This window comes from Sparus aurata, chromosome 2 (genome assembly GCF_900880675.1).
Source record: "Sparus aurata chromosome 2, fSpaAur1.1, whole genome shotgun sequence".
NCBI lineage: Eukaryota > Metazoa > Chordata > Actinopteri > Spariformes > Sparidae > Sparus > Sparus aurata.
The window spans coordinates 29,499,081-29,517,809 of record NC_044188.1 but is presented as its reverse complement, the minus strand read 5'-3'; the positions used below and the strand labels follow the sequence as shown (position 1 = coordinate 29,517,809).

The 18,729-nt window shown below is 39.9% G+C and overlaps 1 protein-coding gene across 1 annotated transcript in view; it reads right to left on the bottom strand.

The window, feature by feature from the left end:
- LOC115573647 (solute carrier family 12 member 9) overlaps positions 1 to 18,729 on the bottom strand; it is a 70,937-nt gene that overhangs the window by 4,304 nt on the left and 47,904 nt on the right. The window contains exons 10-12 of the mRNA XM_030404531.1: positions 8,007 to 8,199; positions 2,394 to 2,568; positions 429 to 575 (exon numbers count right to left, since the gene is read on the bottom strand). Of these exons, the coding sequence (XP_030260391.1) occupies positions 429 to 575; positions 2,394 to 2,568; positions 8,007 to 8,199 (515 nt within the window). The remainder of the gene's footprint in view (positions 1 to 428; positions 576 to 2,393; positions 2,569 to 8,006; positions 8,200 to 18,729) is intronic.

The window sequence follows — 18,729 nt, the reverse complement described above, 5'->3', positions numbered from 1 at the left end:
GTGAGCCAGCAGCTGAAAATTTGCAGTTTAAACATTTGTAATCTTTTCAGGGTCTTAACCTTGCCTTTGTAAGGATAAGAGCTAAAAGGGTGAACATATTTAAGGATACGGTATTGTGCCTGAAGTTTGAAGGACAACAATGAATTGAAATGGTAGTTTAAAAGTCCCTGAGCCCCAAGATATTTTTCTGTATTTTTTTGGTACACCTTGTCTTTTTGTGTAATAAGGCATGTATAAAATCAACCATGTGATTTGAATACATTTCACTGAAATTCTAAATTTTTGCACTTATAAAGACAAAAATCTAAAATCACAGCACAAAATCAGCTCAACGCTATCAGCCGCTTTTATCCCACATATCAACAAAGGCTTTCCAATGTCCTAACTGACCCATAGGGAGATTTTATGGTGATGATGGTGGCACTGACCTAGTCCAGAGATGAAGAGGAGATGTTGGATCCCATGACGCACAGAATTGGCTAATGTCAAGTTGACAAAAGCTTTGATGTTCAGATGGTCCACCAGGTACAACCAAGAATCATACTGGGACTGCAGCGGGTCAGACGGTAAAGTGCCTGGGAGGAGGAGAAAAGAACAAAACGGTACAACATGAGAAATACAGGTGACTGCTCAACTGAAGTATAATGGGATTCAGAGAAGGTAATGGAATGACAGGGCCGAAAACAACTGATATACAAGTCAAAGTAGAGAGGAGAGAAGTCGGGATGACAGAGCTGGAATTAGAGGCACAGCATGAGAGAGATATGAGACAAGATGCTGAAATGCGGGGGGGCACAGAGAGAGAAAGAAGCAAGCACAAATGACAGCGAAGACAGAATGCGAGACAGACAGAAAGATACAGGGGAGCGCAGGCGAGCAGGCAGGCGATCAATCATCCAAAAAACATCAATATGTATGTTGAGAACAATCCAGAGGCATCTGCCAGCTTCAGAGAGGATTCCTGAGGTAGTTTAAGCTGCGTATGGATATCTTCTGACTCCTAACACTGTTGTTTTTATGGATAAGCACTTGTTGCATTTAGCTTCAACGACAAGTGAGAGAATAAATGGATGGACTTGAAATACTTAGGAGGGCAATGTGGAGTAGCTGGGAGTCCTCCACAACAAACTCCTCTTGAATGTAATTATCTGAATGAACAACTCCTTCATATTTCTCAGGACCAAGTGCCTCGTCAGTCCTCAGAATGACAGAGGGGCTCTTCAGTGGCTAATGAACATGTCATTTTTTTCACTGTGAAGCACTCAGAGGAGATGGATTCTGAAGGCTCCATTCAGGGCCAGCCTCACTCTCCCATCAACACATAAAAAGGCCCAACAAAATCCTCAAAAGACAAAGAAAACAATCAATGACCCTGCTCCTTTCCGCTCTGTAAGTGTGCCTCTGCAGAGAAGAAAGGACACGCCTCTGGAGCTTTGTGTGTGCAATTACTTCCCTCGAAATGAAACCATAGCAGATGAACCGATGTCATGGAGAAAGGCCTAGTTATGCAAAAAAGGTCCACTGAATGCTTACTGTGAAACAGGGAGGCATTTTGATAATTCATATACTTAAATATTTTAAAAAGACCTCACAGTTATTTTGAGAAAGCACTGAATGAAAACACTTTAGTAAAGTGGCAATAGTGCTTCTTTTCTTTAGTAGTACAACAAATGGCTATTCAAATTCAGCAATAATGTTGAAGTTGACAAGAAAAACAAGCTTTTAGTTTACGGCTGAAATAACAGTGGACAACTGGTTTGCACCTGTAAGCTGTATGCCAGAATGGTGTAATATAATTAAAGGTGAAGAAGTACGTATCAAAGAACAATTGTATCATTCTATTTTATATATCATTGATTAAATATCTTGCTGTAATTTGTAAAAAAATGTATGTCATCCAATTTGAATACAAATGTTACCAAAACATCTGACGATACACCTGAAACCAGCAGAAGGATGTGAGGTTCTTTTCATTATTTTAATCATAACAGTTGAATTCTTGTATTTTTTCTAGAAATGTTTTACTCTCTCTGCCTTGACACCTCCTTAACCCTCTTACCCCTCCCAAGTTAATCCTTAATAAAGAAAATGGCTGAAAGAACAAACAGAATTTGTATCCATTGTAGAACAGGGGAAGATGAGATACAAATATGTACAACAATATGTTACTACATCTCTCTGCATGTTTCAGACTTTATTGCCAACTACTGGCCCGGCATGCCTGAGTTCTCATGAATATGTATGTATAAATATTTGTTTAAATATGGTTGTGTGGAGAAAATTTCCTTTTTTACATGGAGGGGAATATATACATTTTCCAAAAAATCTGTACACTTGTATCCATTGTCTATGAGTCAGTTTCTAGAGGCTGAGCTGAATTTTAGTGTTCTTACTGAGATCTCCTAGCTGGACGTGTCCGAGCACATAGAGACCACTCTTCTTGATATCGTTGATGAAGGTGATGAGGCCCACACTGCTGCGAGGGTTGGAAACCATCAGCAGGACCTGAGGCCTCCAGAATTTAACATGGTCCTTCCTTACATCCAGCATCAACAGGTACTTACGCACCTACAGGAGACAAAACAATTGAGAAAATGGTTGCAGAGGTTACAGAACAGTGACCACAGACTTCCCACTCATTCACTCCACTGACATTTCAGGAAATCCTTATGTACACACCAAGCAAACATGCTACAAGCTCAATCAAGTTCATAAAAACATTTTACATCAAAACATTAATTGGATTTTCATTTCACTTCCAGAACCTCAATGTTGAGCTCCACTGAGAAATGTGTGTTTATTTATTTACTATATACCAGTGGACTCAAGTGACATTCAAACAGCCATGTGTGTTAGGTGAGTTTCCCTATGTCAGAGATGTCTCTGCAGTTATCCAAGACTCAAACTCAGAACTACCACTTTAATTACCATTCCAAGAAATTCATATCTGTAGGTGTGTTGCTAACACACATATGCTTACAACACTTTCAGTAGAGATTTTCTGCATAACGTTTTCTTTAATATGTATTTGCCTGCCTACAGATTTGATATGTGATATTCCCTGTGCTCACGAAATCACTGCAGGCTTTTAATTAAGCAAGTAAAAGTTGGCCATTTAGAGACTTGAGCATGCTCATTCATATATTTAACACCCATTTCATGTTTTGCTTTTCCACCATGATTGGGGACAAGTTCAGAAAGGGGAAGTAACTTTTATGGATCATGATGCATTAAGATTTCACATGGGGTTAATGTAACTGCCTATAATAAACCCAATAATAACTTTCACATCTATAATGTAATTTCTTTTACCCAAGAAAAATACTTTTGATAAACCACTTCACAAAAAACACTGTTAATGAGCTAATTTGAGGTTAAGAGAGTTGAAGGTACTGTATATTAAGTATTAAGTGTATATTTCAGCCCCTAAACTCCTAGTGTTTAAATATTTTAGCTGTAATCTAAGCTCAAGATTATCAAAAGTTTGCATATAGTCAGTTTTAGGATAAGTTTATTTGACCAAATTAATTTTACTGGTTAGTTTCAGAAGGTCACAAGGATGATTATAAAAACACTTTTGAAATATTACAGTACTTGTGCTGATGCACCAAATTGCTGATAACATTTTTTTTTTTTCATTTTTAATATCTTATAAATGTTATATTGATGATTTCCAGATGGACACAAAATTTACAATTAGGGGCTGTTCCGGAACTCTTGGAAATATAACATGACCTTGGACATGACCAGCAGATAAAGAATTAAATTTTTAATGCCCTAAAAGGAATTCTGACCCTAAGCTTTTAGGCCAACATTGACTAGAAGTTCTGAGAGTGCTCAGAAAATTGAAATACCATAACAAAGTCATCTGCTGATAAAGATAATGTGGTATAATCAAAAGCTGTTCAACAACCACTAAAAGGACGGCGTGCTGGGATTCTTTCATGAATTGCTGTTTCCAGACTAAACTCAAGAAATTACTTAATTTAGGGCCTTCCTTAAAAAAAAAAACTTCTCAGTATTGACACTGTTGTTTTGCATCTGGTCTTATCTTTGCCATATACATTTTTTTTTTTCCCTGTACATTTTTGATAAGATTCTTGTGATTATATGCGACTAAAGGTAAATGCATAATAACAACAAATCCCCCAGAACATGACTAATATGAAAGATCTGGCAGTGTCAGATAGGTGAACTGGATGAAAGTGACTTGAATATCCTGAATGAGCTGCCAAGAATGCCGTTTAGTAAATGAATTGCACGATATGGATCAATGGACTTTTCTTGCCCATTTGCTGACTTCAGTTGTGAACTTAAAATTAGTCTATGGAACTTTTGAATAGGAAATTTTCCACAATTTTCCTTCTACAAATGGCAAATGTTTTGCTGCTAAAGCCATGTTTGGTCTCATATGACCAGTAGCTTATTGGGGCTTATGTTAGCTAATATTAACTAACTTTTTATCGATATAGAGTGCTGCAGTTGATAGTCCTAAAATCCAGAAATAAGGATTTTATTTTATTTTTATTTTGACAGTTGAGGTCAATAGATATATATTTACACACATATATTATAAAATATGTACAGCTGTACCGCAGCCATGGTTCCCAGCTGTGGCAGCGTTATTTTCAATCACACTACCTTGCTCAGCATGACACACCCTACTCTGCCTCTGATAGACTTCATCCTGCCCACTAAGTATTGCACATGTGCAATTCTCATCAAAGATTGAACAGAGGCGAGATGTCTCACTTGATATCTAAAACGGTGTTCAAGACACAGCGTGTAAAGGGTTGTTGAAGCAATGCACCATATGAGAAGAATACTGTGTTTTATGAAAATTAAGTATGTAAACCTATTCTACGAGGAACCTGAAAATTAGCATAATATGATCTCTTTAAAGATGATTTATCTGCTGATCAGTTGTGAAGATGATCTTTCTGAACAAAACTAGTAAGTGTTATAAACTAGAGTGTCGATTTCTGCAATAATTAATACATTAATAAATTAAAATGCATTATAATTCAAAATCAAATGGAAAAATCCCATAGGCTATTTGACCAGGGAACCAGGGCAATGCTTAATTCCATGATAGCTGTGAAAAATACACCAACAAAAAAAATAAAAATACAACTAAATATGTGTAAATCATGACTTTTTTCATAGTTCAGCATGAGCCTGATAAGCAAACCTGTTATTGGTAAAATGTACCTGTCTTTGATGGCTTATGAGCCTGCCATGAATGCCACTTAGCATCAGTTTTACAGTGCACACTATAACACAACCATCATTAGGACTCTGAAAGTGTGTTGATGAGTTGGCATCAAGGTACCATTAAGGAAGTCTAACCAAGTGTAACCAAACATTAGATCTAAATCTATAGTCTACTATGAATAATTACCGCTCGATTTATATCCTTATTGGAATTAATGACTATTCGCTCAGTGACGACATATCCACAAACTGTTGTTCATTGGATCACGTCTCTGAGGGATGAAGCCTAACTTAGAAGGATAAGTTTCTGTTTTTTCAGGGTTTGGGCGCTCTTGAGTGGTCCTTATTAAATGTTGAGTGACTATCACTGTATCATTGTGTTACAATTAAGTTGGGGAGAAAGTCATCACTGATGCAAGAAAATCATGTGAAGGAAGTCAACTTTATTGGTGTAAACCAATTAACTCTGCAACTTAAAGCGACTGCCCTTTTTGGTCAGAAAACCTCTCTGGCCTACACTTGAAAACACTTTCAGGGTGAGTTTGATAGACTTGAGTTGATGATCTGAAATTTAAGAATTACATTTTTCTCTCAATAATGAAAATTGGCAAAACAAGTACAGCTCAAGGTCCTGAAGCTGCTGAGTCAATGTGTGTGTCTATACAGCCATAAATCAAAAATGAAGATGCAACCGTTTCTCACATTATTACCGTCATGATTTCCATGTCCGTCCGCTAATTGCCGTAAAAGCAAAAAAAAAAAAAAAAAGAAGAAAACCAAGGTCCCAGAGGCAAAGTCCAACTGCATCCACTCATCTAATCATCTGTCTCTCCTTATCTCTTCATTTTCTCCTGTCTACTCATCCATCAGGCTATCATCATTTCTGTCGCTTCAGTCTCATCCATCACTTTGCTTCTCAATCACTCATCCCCTCTCCCTGCTTATATTCTGTCTCTATCTTTCCCTCCCATGATACCATCAGCATTTTCTTGCCTCAGTTTGTCTTTTCCTTCGTTCTCTTTCTCTCCTAAACACTGTTGTCAGCCGCCTGTTATCTCCCAGTGTGTTTTTGTTGCGAGCCGTTTTGTCCCCCGTCCCTGCTTCAAAGTCACCCAGTTGGCGCCCTGCCATACTGGGTACTGCTACAGGGTGTGGGCGAGGAAGATGAGAGCATGTATGAGATATGTATATGCACACACTTGGCCTCTTCTGCTCAGCCTATTAGTGTAATCTCTAATCACTTGGGCACAGTTTTAAAGATAGGAGGCACATAAGATGCACATACAAAGTCTGAATTCTTTGCCGATAACGAATAGCACATTATTAATAGTTGTTCGTTCAGTGTAATAGATGAATGATGAATAAGAGGAACAAACAACTTATAATATATAGTAATAATATATTTCTATCTATAACTCCAAATAAGCTATGGACAGATTATCTTCTTTTGTGGTAATTTTGTATTTTGGGGCGATTGTTGTGCATCTCTTTGTGGTCTTTATGTCTCTGTGTGGTCATTTTGCATCTCTCTATTGTTGTGTCTTGTATCTTTGTGGTTGTAGTTGTTTTGAGTATCTCTGTGGAGATTTTGTATGTCTTTTTGGCCATTAGTGGTGATTTCTGGTTACTTGCTGTGTCTCTTTTAGGTATTTTTTGGTCTCTTTGCTGTCTTTTTTTCATATTTTTGTGTCTCTATTCAGTTGTTTTCTTCTCTTTGTATGCAGAGATAGTTAAAGTAGAGATACCAAACATTTACAGAGAGTCTTGTCAGGGGCCCAGGGCCTGTACCCAGTAGTCCTGCTCAGTGATCAACTCATACTACTACAACTACTATTAAGCTGATGCTAATAAGCCAACTACCAATCAACTTTAGACCCTGATGGGGGCCAACTGGGGCAGCCAATCAGATTGGCCCCAACCCTGCTCAAAGCTACTGTTTCAGGTAAAACAGCATAGGAGGGAGAGAATGAGGAGAGGGAGATAAAGTGAAAAGGAAAGGAGGGGAAGGAGGACAAGAAGGAAAAGCTCAATAAGTTAAGTGGTTGTAATAATGTCCTGCCTCCTGACAAGCTGCTGGCAAGCACAGCCACCCTCACCCTCCCAGCCTCCCTCAACCCCCCTGCCTATAACCCCTGCCCGCAGCCTTGGCAACTGTTCCTCTCGGCAATGGGCCCTCCTGGCAAAAGGACCCCCTCTCCTTGAAAGCAACAGGCTTGCCGGATAGAGGACACGGAGAGTTGGATGATGTAAAGCTGTGTGTGTATGTTTCTGAGGATGTGTGTAATAAATTTACAGAGCTTTTGCTGAGGGAAAATATGCAAATGTGTTTGTGTGTAAGTGTATGTGTATGTGTATGTTTATGTTTACGTGTATGTGTGTGAGTGAGTCTGTGTGTCTGGACAACCTGATATAAATGTGATGGATAGCTGCTGTAGGAATGACAAGGCAGTGTTGTGTGTATGTGTGAGAAAAGAGAGCAAGCAACAATATGTGTGTTTGTCTACTAAATGCAGAGGGCTTGGCTGAGGGAGAGTTTGTATGAGTGTGTGTGTGTGTGTGTGTGTGTGCTTGTGTCTGTCTGTCTGCATGTCTCTATAAACATGATAGAACGATCGCTTGGCAGTGGTACAGGCTATTGTAAAGCGGAGGGGATGAGATTTTAGTTGCTCTAGTAATGACAATGCAGTATTGAGAGTGTGTGTCTGAGTTTGTGTCTCTGTGTGTGTGTGTGTGTGTGTGTGTGTGTGTGTGTGTGTGTGTGTGTGTGTGTGCAGTGTTTTTGTGTGTCAGACCTGGTGGAAAATAAGAGCCTGGCTGATGTAGCCCCAGCTGGATGTTGGACTGAGGTAGTGGATCAGCAGGAGCAGCAGCAACATGAAGGCAATGCTGGCCGAGGCATATATGGCGTTGATCAGGAACATCATGACAGCACAACCAATGATGCCCAACACACAGGTATGCCAGGTGAAGTAACGAAAAGTGGGCCTAAAAAACGGACACAAGAGGAAGACAGGTCAGATTTCCCTCCTGAGTTAATCAGAATCACCTGCTTCTAATTTGATGAAGGTATTTTAATTTCAGAAGTATGGGGGTGTTAACATTATTTTAACGCTAAAGTCCCCTGTGGTGCTGGTAAAAGTTACCCTGACTGTCCATATTGGCCTGTCGGCCTTGTGAAACTGCCTCACAGTGTTTACTGATCACTGCTATGGCGCAATTTTTTAAGACTTAGGATACTAATATAACCTGAAAGACATCAAATCTCTCAAAAAATGTTTTAAATATGTCATCATTCTTTAAACATAAGGAAACAGCCTGTGCTGACCTTGGTATGTAAAAATCTACCAAACATGCAGTGATCTTTGTGGCAGCTTGGGGCATGCACAACAAGCTGCAAACATGAAATATTATCGCCTTAAAGCAACATTCTGCAGCTTTTTTACCTTACAATCCAGCTTCCAAATCATTTTGACTATAGTGTGTTAAGTGTAATGTAATAAAGTGAATGATGTCTCCGTCTCAGCCCTTCACCCCACCAATCACTCATTTCTGCATTATGTAACTTCAGTGAGAGGGCAGGATCACAGTGTTAAATACATGTTTAATCCACATACAAGTTTTCAACACATAACATAATTAGGATGTAATGATTTTGGTTTGTAGTCAGCACCTACATAACATTTGACAAATTGTTACAGACCTTAGATTTGTGTTTATGACAGTGTTGTTGTGCTAAGAAACAGTGGGGGGTTCCAAATCCTACAAAAATGACAATTTCTACATAATGTTGCAATAACAGCCTAACTTGTTTTTCAAGTGTTGTCCTGTTTCTTCCCATCTGCTGAATGTCATGCGAATATTCACTTTCCTATCAGCGCTTTTTTTAAAAATCTCCTGATAATTCTCAGGGAGACAACTATCTTTTTCTTTGCTTCTGCAGGTCCTCCCCTATGTTAACGAGCTAGTGGCTGTCTGGCATTTGGTGCTGGGCAGTTCTCTGCAAATACTCTCTTCAGATTAGTGAAATACAGTGTTATAAACAGAGTATCCATGGTAATGACTTTTCTCCCCCCAAAAAAATCAATGTGGTAATTAAGGACATTTTGATTTGAATTCATGCACATTAAAGTTTTCTTATTGACATGACAAGATTTATTTTAATAGCGTATTGAGACGGTATTTTGTAGGCAGTAATACGTTAACACTAAACTGGTAAATGGACTAACCCTCCGCCTACTGACCACTGAAAGCACTTTCACAACACTTGTTATGTTTATCTATTCACACTAGTGTTGTCATGATACCAAAAATATGACTTCGGTACGATACCTGCCTAAAATATCTCGATATCGATACTGAAACGATACCACGGCGGAAAACTAAAACATCATTAAAAGTAATGGAATAAAATATTAGGTGACAGAATGTGAAACTTAAAATGACTTATTTCTTTTTATTAAAACACAGTAAAAAAAAACAACTTTTTTTTTTAAAAGCTGCTGAGCTTTATAGCTACTTAACCTGTTAGAACAACAATGAAATGATTATGCAGCTGTTTAACTTAGCTGCCAATCTGGTTACAAGCATCTCTGTATCCAAGAAGACAAGTGTCTTCTTGTTTTGTTCATTTGTCTTGTTTGCTCTCAGAGATTAACAAATAACCTGATTTTCCATAGTAGAAAAAAATTAACAGCACGTTAACTACAATTTTATTCAGCATTAAAATAATGAACATAAATGACATTAACTGTAAGTCTGGCAATTTATAAAATAAGATAATACTTTATTCATCCCACAAAGGGGAATTTTGCAATTTGCAGTTCATGATGATAAAGTTCAAACCCTGGATTATTAGCCTGCAACTACATTAGTGCACTAAAGTGCAACACAATTGATCCGGACCTGGTGGAGGTCTGTGCTAATCAGACCATATTCTAATAATGTAAATTACAATATACATTATAAATTATTTACACAAATGTACATGCTATGATTATATTACTAGTGCTGATTGACTTAGTGGTGTTGTTGATCAGCATACTTGAGAACACCAGCACATGTAATGGTAAAGTTGATGTTACCAGTGTGAACGTTGCGTTTGCATACAGAGATGTGTGGAACCACATTGGACTGTTAAACAGCTAGCTTTACCCCTGACTGCCTCGTGCAACTCTGATGGTAAAAAAAGTTAGCTTGTCACAAACAAAAACTCGCTTGACTTCCATCCAGGGATATTAATGCTATCTATCGCTAACCTGCAGCTGTTTGAACAAGTCCGCATGTCTGTCAGCTACATGTTTCGCCAAGTTGGACGTGTTGGCTCCTTAGGTCATTACGGATTTAAAGCATTGTTTACAGACGAGCTTTGTGGTGTCCGTGGGCATGCCCTTACTGTCGGCAACGTGAGCAAAATATTTCAATATTTCTCTCCGTGCGTCTGCTTCTTCAACAAGCCTAGAACGGTCGGAAGGACCACTCATGCCACTTTCAGCCATGCCTGTCTCGCTCTGCTCCGTGACTGTCCGTCACTGTGAAACCACGCCCACTCTGGTTGCAGGCAGTGAGGAAGCAGAGAGAAGCTGCACACAGACACGCTGCCCCGCTGTCGCACAAAGTTCATAAAGTAACGATACTAATAAAACGCGAAAAAGTTTTGTTTTTAACGGCTGGGTACCGCGGTACCTTTCTAGTATCGGTTTACCGTGCAACACTAATTCACACACACATTCATACAGACATTGCACTACAAGGTTAGGGTGCAGTGTCTTCCCCAAGTCTACTGCAGCCAGGGGATCCGGGAGTCGAACCACTGACCTTCCGATTAGTGAACGACCCATTCTACCTCCTGAGCGGCAGCTGCCCCATGATATGTAAACCTTACTGTGCAAACTTTAAATGTAATTTTTTTCAAGGGAAAACTTCTCTTAACCCATTATATATATACTGACATTTTAAAAACATGGTGTGACTCTCTGAATTCTATGTAGACCAACTGAAATACTTCCCAGTTTTGGCACATTTTGTAGATGATAAATGTTCCGTTTCTTTGTTTAAAGTAAAGCGGGGTTCTTTATAGGATATAAGAAAAAGCTTATGTTATCTTCTGGCTTATATCCAATACCTATGAAGAGGCACTTTTTAACAGTCAGTTCTTTAGACCACTGAGGATTTTGGTGTAAAGGCAGCTGGAATAAAATCAAGATTGTTTTGAACATGGTTATCCATCAACCTAGGTTTGAAAAGCTGCTGAAACAAGAATCACATACTGAATTAAGTAGTCGAGGAGCAAGAATTATATTTTCAGTCAGAGTGGTGCTACAAACTGAACTTATCCCCGAACTGTCATCCATTTTCAGACAGCGATGGTAGGGCTTTTTCAAGCCAGATCCTGAATGATCTTTTACCCTCTATGATCCACTTCTTTCAGTCTTTAAACAAGACTGTTGTTCATACACATCTATGAGATTTATAGCTCTGAATCTGTCCCATATGGTGCCCAAAGATGAATCCTAATGGCTTTCATGATCAATGCAGGCTGATTTACAACCATCTTCTACTTTGACCAAAGTAAACTTTATCTTTTTACGGCCAAATATTTTTAAGGCCAATTTAAACTAATGTCTGTTTAATCTAATGTAATCTGAAGCAATCTAATGTAATCTAATGTCTGAGAAGCATTTCTTTAAAATCGAACGCCAGAAACAGACATGATATAATTTATAAGCACTAAGAAATATTTTCACCCAAAAAATCAAAAACTTCCTTTCCTTTCCTTTGGCATCAAAATATCAAACAGACAGGCAAAGGAAATGTCAAGGTCAGTAAGATACCAGTAGCACTTCCATGAAGTTATGAATTTCTAACATGGTTTGATTGTTGTTGTTTTTTTTGGATCTGGAATTATTTGGATTGAACCTTTACTCAATATGTTTTTTTTCAGTGTATTCTTTAAGCTTAAGGTCTGGTGTTTGGCATGTTGTTTAGTTCAAGTGAGAAGAAGACTTTACGCATGAACCATCTCCTTTTGCTGACAAAAAATAAAGAATATGAGATTCAGCAATTTTGTAAGAGTGAATAAGCCTGGAAAATGGACAATGAATTCACTTTCACCAGCACTGAGGGACGCTCTTAAATAGCTGCTACAGACATGAAAGAATTACATTTGCCCGTGTTTCACTTGAGAGTTTTAGTGTCTTAGAGTTTTCCACCTCAACAGGTATAAAATACTTAAAACAAGAAACATTTAAGACACTTTCAGAAATTTGGGAATTAAATAGTTAATGTATGACTTTCAGTTAGACAGTAGAGAATTTAGAAAACAATACACACTGCAATGTCACACTATTGTGAGTAACTATTTGGTGAAGCTCATGCTGTTCTGATTTTGTGAGACTGTCAGGCTTGTTACCTCAACACACTTTTATTCAACTCGATGGGGATTTCAGAGGTGATTTCTGACATGTTATTAAACAAACATCCTGTTCCCTCGGCCAGTGTTGCTGAGGCTGTACTTGTGAATGCTTTCTTGGCTTCTGACATCATGATTTTTTTAAAACCTCACCTCTCTCCCACTCTATCATTTTCCACTACTGTGACTGTTGCTCCAAAAGATCAAGCTGTGACTATACAGTCTCGTAGTACCACTGTGCAACCCAGTGTCAGCTGAATACCAATCAACAGTATGTGCATTTATACAGACTCTGGTGAAGACAACACACAGAGTAGACTTTTATACTCCCAAATGTATTTACAAGGTGTTACACTGGCACCTCAATCAATCAATATATAGGTAATTAACACAATCTGGGCCATAGCTTTTTTGTTGTTGTTTTTTACCCATAAGAACCCAGACCCATTTTAGGACATTTAAAGTGGACATTTTGGACATTTAAAGCATGACAATTAAAGATTTTAGGACAATTAAAGTGTTTGTTACAAGCGTGTCACCATGGTTTCTTATGGGTTAAAAGGTCAGATTTGAACAACAAGTCCTCTGAATCTTAATGTCACACAAACCTTAATTACTTCAACTCTAATTATCCAAGCATGCACACACACACACACACACAACAACAACACAGCTACACAGCCATTTAGTGTGCAACTTCACAGCAGCATCAGAATGAATGTGGAGTTAATGCTGGGACAAGAGTAATTAAAGCAAACAGCACACATAGATAATTAGCTGCAGATTTGTGTGCATGAATTTCAATGTATGAATGAGCCTATCAGGTGTACACATAGCATGTCAAAATATAATGTCAAACACGGTATGTGTGTTCCATCTAAGTGTAAATGAGTTGAAGAGGTCCTGGAGTTGGGAGCCACAGTGGATGGAAGCGCTCACATATTTGGAAGATCATGTAATTGACCCCAATTTCCCAGCAATAACTGCAGCAGTGTGGATAAACAGTCATTAAAATAGTCCTAGCTGTAATTACACAACACAGCTCAAATGTGCAAGCAGGCTTCCTGCATGGATACACTCACAGATTTAGACTACTCAGGAGGGGGAAAAGTAACTCCAGCTGAACACCACATAATAGGAGAGTGTTAAAGTATGGAGGGGACAGACCACCCCGTGGCTAAATTAAAAGACGGATCAACAGACAGTCGAGTAGGTCATTAACCCTCCTGTTGGTAAAGTTATCCTCATTAACAACAGGGGGAAGGAGAATGGGAGCAGGGCTAAAGTTAGAAACTTGAAAAGATCAAAGATGCTGAAAGCCAATATGTCACATTGATATCCAAGAGTCTCATCCTGTGTAACTGAGACTGTGAATCTGCCCCATTTGTCAAAATTAATAATAGTAGTTCAAACCAGATCAATCTTAATTTTTGAGCAGATGTCTAAATCTAAATTTTTGGCTCTAAGGATTGCAATGTCATGTGTTCACTTGGTCCACCACTTTGGTCTAAACTGAAATGCTTCCTTCTGGATATTGGACAGATTTTAAACAAATCTGGTACAGATATTCATGGTCCCCAGAGAATGAAGCTTAATAACTGTGGTGATCCATTTGCTCTAGTGCCACAAGGAGGTTTATGTTTTTTGGCTTCAAGTTAAATATCACAACCATGCCATGACATCTGGTAAATGCATTCATGTCCCCCAAAGGATTCAGCCGACTGTGGAACTCTGAAGTCATCATTCATGAACATATAAAACTCCCTTTGGTATCCATATAGCATATAGCATCACCCCAGCTAGGTTGGTTAACATTATTATTTTATATAAATATACTATTTTAATCCCAAATTGGGAAATTCTTTTTTCCACTCACATTACACACAGGTGCACACACACAAACACACACATGCAGTGTAGAGGAGATGAGCGAAGGAGCCACGGCACCCAATGAGCAGTTTCAGGGGATCGGTGCCGTGCTCAATGGCACCTCGGCAATGCCCTGGATGTGAATCTGCACTCTCCAACTGCCAGTCCACATGATTCTTTTTTTGGTCCGGGTGGGACTTGAACCGGCGACCTTCAAGTCCCCAAGCCAAGTCCCCACGGACTGAGCTATTGCCGCCTATTGCCTTTAGCATGCACTGTGGGGGTTTACTTTAAGTTTTTTGGCTCTAAACATGATAACATAACTCCAACCCTAACCCAGGGAGGAAAATTCTCTGAATCATCATACTGGACGACATGGGACACTGAACCAGGACTGAATGTCACATAAATTAATTTAGTAAGCTGGTTAGCAGCCCTTTAAGCCAGAGTCGGACAGGTTTCACAGCAGGTTTTAGGGACTGACCTTCCTCACCCCGCACAATGGGATGATTCCTGCAGTTGAAACTTGATAGGAATCTCCACCGTATTATAACTGGATGAATACTGTATATCATCTTGACGTAACTGTATAAGCTCTATCCTAGAGCTGTACGCACAGTTGTGCCATACACATCTATAATCCTTAAACTTTGCTTTTCTTCTTCTTGACTTCATCAGCTTAGCATCAGCGGTCTCATCTTATCCCTCTCTCCATCCCATTGAAAAACCAGTGTAATTACGCTAAAAGCTTGCCCACCAGGTCTGCCTTCCCCCACCCATGTCTTTTGTCTCGGTGCTCCCTCCATACAATCACCTCGCTCTCACCCCTTCTTGCTGTCCCTCTTGTTCTCCAGCAACTGAAGTCACTTTGCTGACACAGCAAAAGCACCCAGAAATAATTGCCGCCAATCAAGTCCTTAGAGACATTAAGAAAAAGAAACCGAGACCGATGAAGATGAAGAGAGGAGACCCGGCCTTCAGCCAAAAGACACGTCATAACTGAGGCAAAGTGGGGACAGAAACTTTATCCTTACACTCCCTCCCGTACAGACACACACCCACGCAGGGGGGCTGCCAGAAGATGCCAGATTCTATAAGTGAGAGGTCAGTGAGTGTATGAGACGTTACGTCAGGCAGCGTCCCAACACTGGCACAACACCAGTGATGACTTGAGTGACTTTACAGAACCACTTAAGAACTGAAGAAATCACTTCATATGGGAGCTGCCTGGTTTAACACGATAACTCAATGTGACCTAAAAACTACCGGAACAAAGCTGCATGATGGGATCAATGTCAGGTAATAAAGACATAAAGAAATCCTGTCATTATTTTTGCAGCTTGTTTTAAAGAATTACTTCAAGTATCATACTTCCATAAAGTTGGGGGAATTGTGATAAATAGGGAGACAGGACACCAAGGGTAAAATCAAGACAACAGAAGCTGAATAATAAATAATAATAATGCAATAGTTTCAAAAAAATTTCCTGTAGTAAGATTTACTGTTCAAACAGACAGGTTCTTACTTTTTTGGAATCAGTGCTACAAATACCTTAACACTTCAAGAGCCTTTTTGCAAAAAAAGACCTGACCACAAACCAAAGCCCTGAATATCTGGTTAAAGCTAAGGCTGAGGATAAAGGCCCATTTATCCTCAACCGTTTTCAAGTCATACCCCTCCATTAACAGATAATGATTCTCTAACAACCCACTGTCTCTCATCCATCTAGGCACAGCTGACCATCCATCTGGAATTTTATACAGCCCAATCTGTCAAATCACTCTGACTCAAATTGGACAAAGGACAGGGCCAGCAGAGGACGAAGCTTTTTGTTTTGGGAGCTAATTTTGGCCGGTCAGTTCACAGATTATTACAAAGACTGCTGCAGAGAATGCCGCTGATGTAATGTGGTCATCAGATGGCACCGAGCTAGTAAAAAGTAAAACGAGTAAAAAATGTGTTTCTTGTTGAGCTGCCAGTTGTTGCTTCCCGGCGCCCCAATCCAAATGAAGGTCATCGCCTGTGTGTGACCGAGTTCCACTTTCCAGAAACATCCTTTGGCATCAGTGCGGGGCACTCGCTCGTGTCCTGAATCCGGGCCAATGCCTTTGATACTGCATGTGTATATGTATTTATGTTCACGTGTGTGTGTGTGTGTGTGTTCATGAGTGTTTAAGCCACAAGTCTGAGTGGCCAGTGCCCACTCAGCACCAGCAGCAGGACACACAGTACCCTCTGAGGAACACTTCATACAGCTGGAGGCACCGCTGATAAAGCTGCAGCCAACAGAATCCTTCTCCCACAACACACACACACACACACACACACACCAAGATAACACTGCAAACACACGCCCAACAAGGAAAACACCCACACAGACAGTCCTAAAGGCAGATTTACCCACACATCAGTGATCATTAAAAAAAGAAAAAAGAAAAAAAAAAGAATCATACAACGTGACTTGGATCTCGGGCACACACTGTTTCCAAATTGCATACCTTCACTTTCCTCTTGTATACTCTTATGTGCAAACACGCATGCACACAAATACAAACACGCTTAACAAGCAGACATCTTTTCCGCTACATCATAATTTAAATCCCTCCCCTCCCCTTCACAACAGCAAATTTAAGGGAAAGGGAAATATTTCTGCTAAATTAGTTATGCTAATTACAGAGCAGTTCTCTGGGGGAGAGACGGCGCTAAATGGCTTTTAATTCTTTTTGCCTGGAAAGAGACGTGGGAGAGAGCCAGACAGAAAGCGCAGTGAACAAAAAGCACAGGGCACAAGCAAAAACAAAAACAAAAACACACACACAACCGCCGTTCAAATTTGCCCGGTGACACGGCAACAATGAACTAAACGTATTAACAACTCAGGGGAAGAGGAAGGAGGCCTGAAGCAGGCGTCCAGCCAGACAACAAGCTGCCTTATCTGCTCCGGGGCCCAGGGTCCTCCGGCCGACCGGGAGAGGAACGATCGGTAGAGAAAAAGTTTTCCAGCTAACTTTGTGTCCTGTAGCCTTTGCCAGCGGTCACACAGTGATAACGAGGCATGAACAGATAGCACACAATTCTGTACATGGAAGGCACTAGAGGAAACACTGGGCACTCTGAGTGTGCTGTACACAAAGTTAGTTCCTCTCTCACAATTTATCAACAAACAACTCCTCACAACACTTATATTACAAAGTAGACAGTGTCTGATGCTGACAGTGCACTCTTGTGGCAGTTGAAATTGATGCATTTTGATACTCGTACAGCCTAGATTCCAAAAAGTTGGGAACACATTTAATGTTTTTACCTCATCAGCTTCATTGATTTTTGTAAATGTATGCTTATTCTGAACTTGGTGCCAGCAACACGTTTCAAGTCAAGTTAGGACAGGGGCAACTAAAGACTGGGAAAGTTGTGGAATGCTCCAAAAACACCTGTTGGGAACATTCCACAGGTCAATTATCAAGTTTGGGGGTGAAGGGGGCACCTCGAAAGGCTCACAAGCAAGGATGGGGCAAGCCCCTTTTTTGGAGATTTTGAGGAGTACACTACCAGTCAAAAGTTTGGACACACCTTCTCATTTAATGGTTTTTCTTTATTTTCATGACTATTTACATTGTAGATTCTCTCTGAAGGCATGAATCAACACATATGGAATTATGTGTTAAACAAAAAAGTTTGAAATAAATCAAAACATGTTTTATATTTTAGATTCTTCAAAATAGCCACTGCTTTGATTACTGCTTTGCTCTTGGCATTCTCTTAAAGAGCTTCATGAGGTTGTCTCCTGAAATGGTTTTCCAACAGTCTTGAAGGAGGTCCCAGAGATTCTGAGCACTTGTTGGCCCTTTTGCCTTCACTCTGCGGTCCATCTCATCCCAAACCGTCTCGATTGGGTTTAGGTCAGGTGACTGTGAAGGCCAGGTCGTCTGGCGCAGCACTCCGTCACTCTCCTTCTTGGTCAAATAGCCCTTACACAGTCTGGAGGTGTGTTTGGGGTCATTGTCCTGTTGAAAAATAAACGATGGTCCAACTAAACGCAAACCGGATGGGATGGCATGTCGTTGCAGGATGCTGTGGTAGCCATGCTGGTTCAGTGTGCCTTCAATTTTGAATAAATCCCCAACAGTGTCACCAGCAAAGCACCCCCACACATCACACCCCCTCCCCCCTCCACCGCTTCACGGTGGGAATCATGCATGTAGAGACCATCCATCCACCTTTTCTGCGTTGCACAAAGA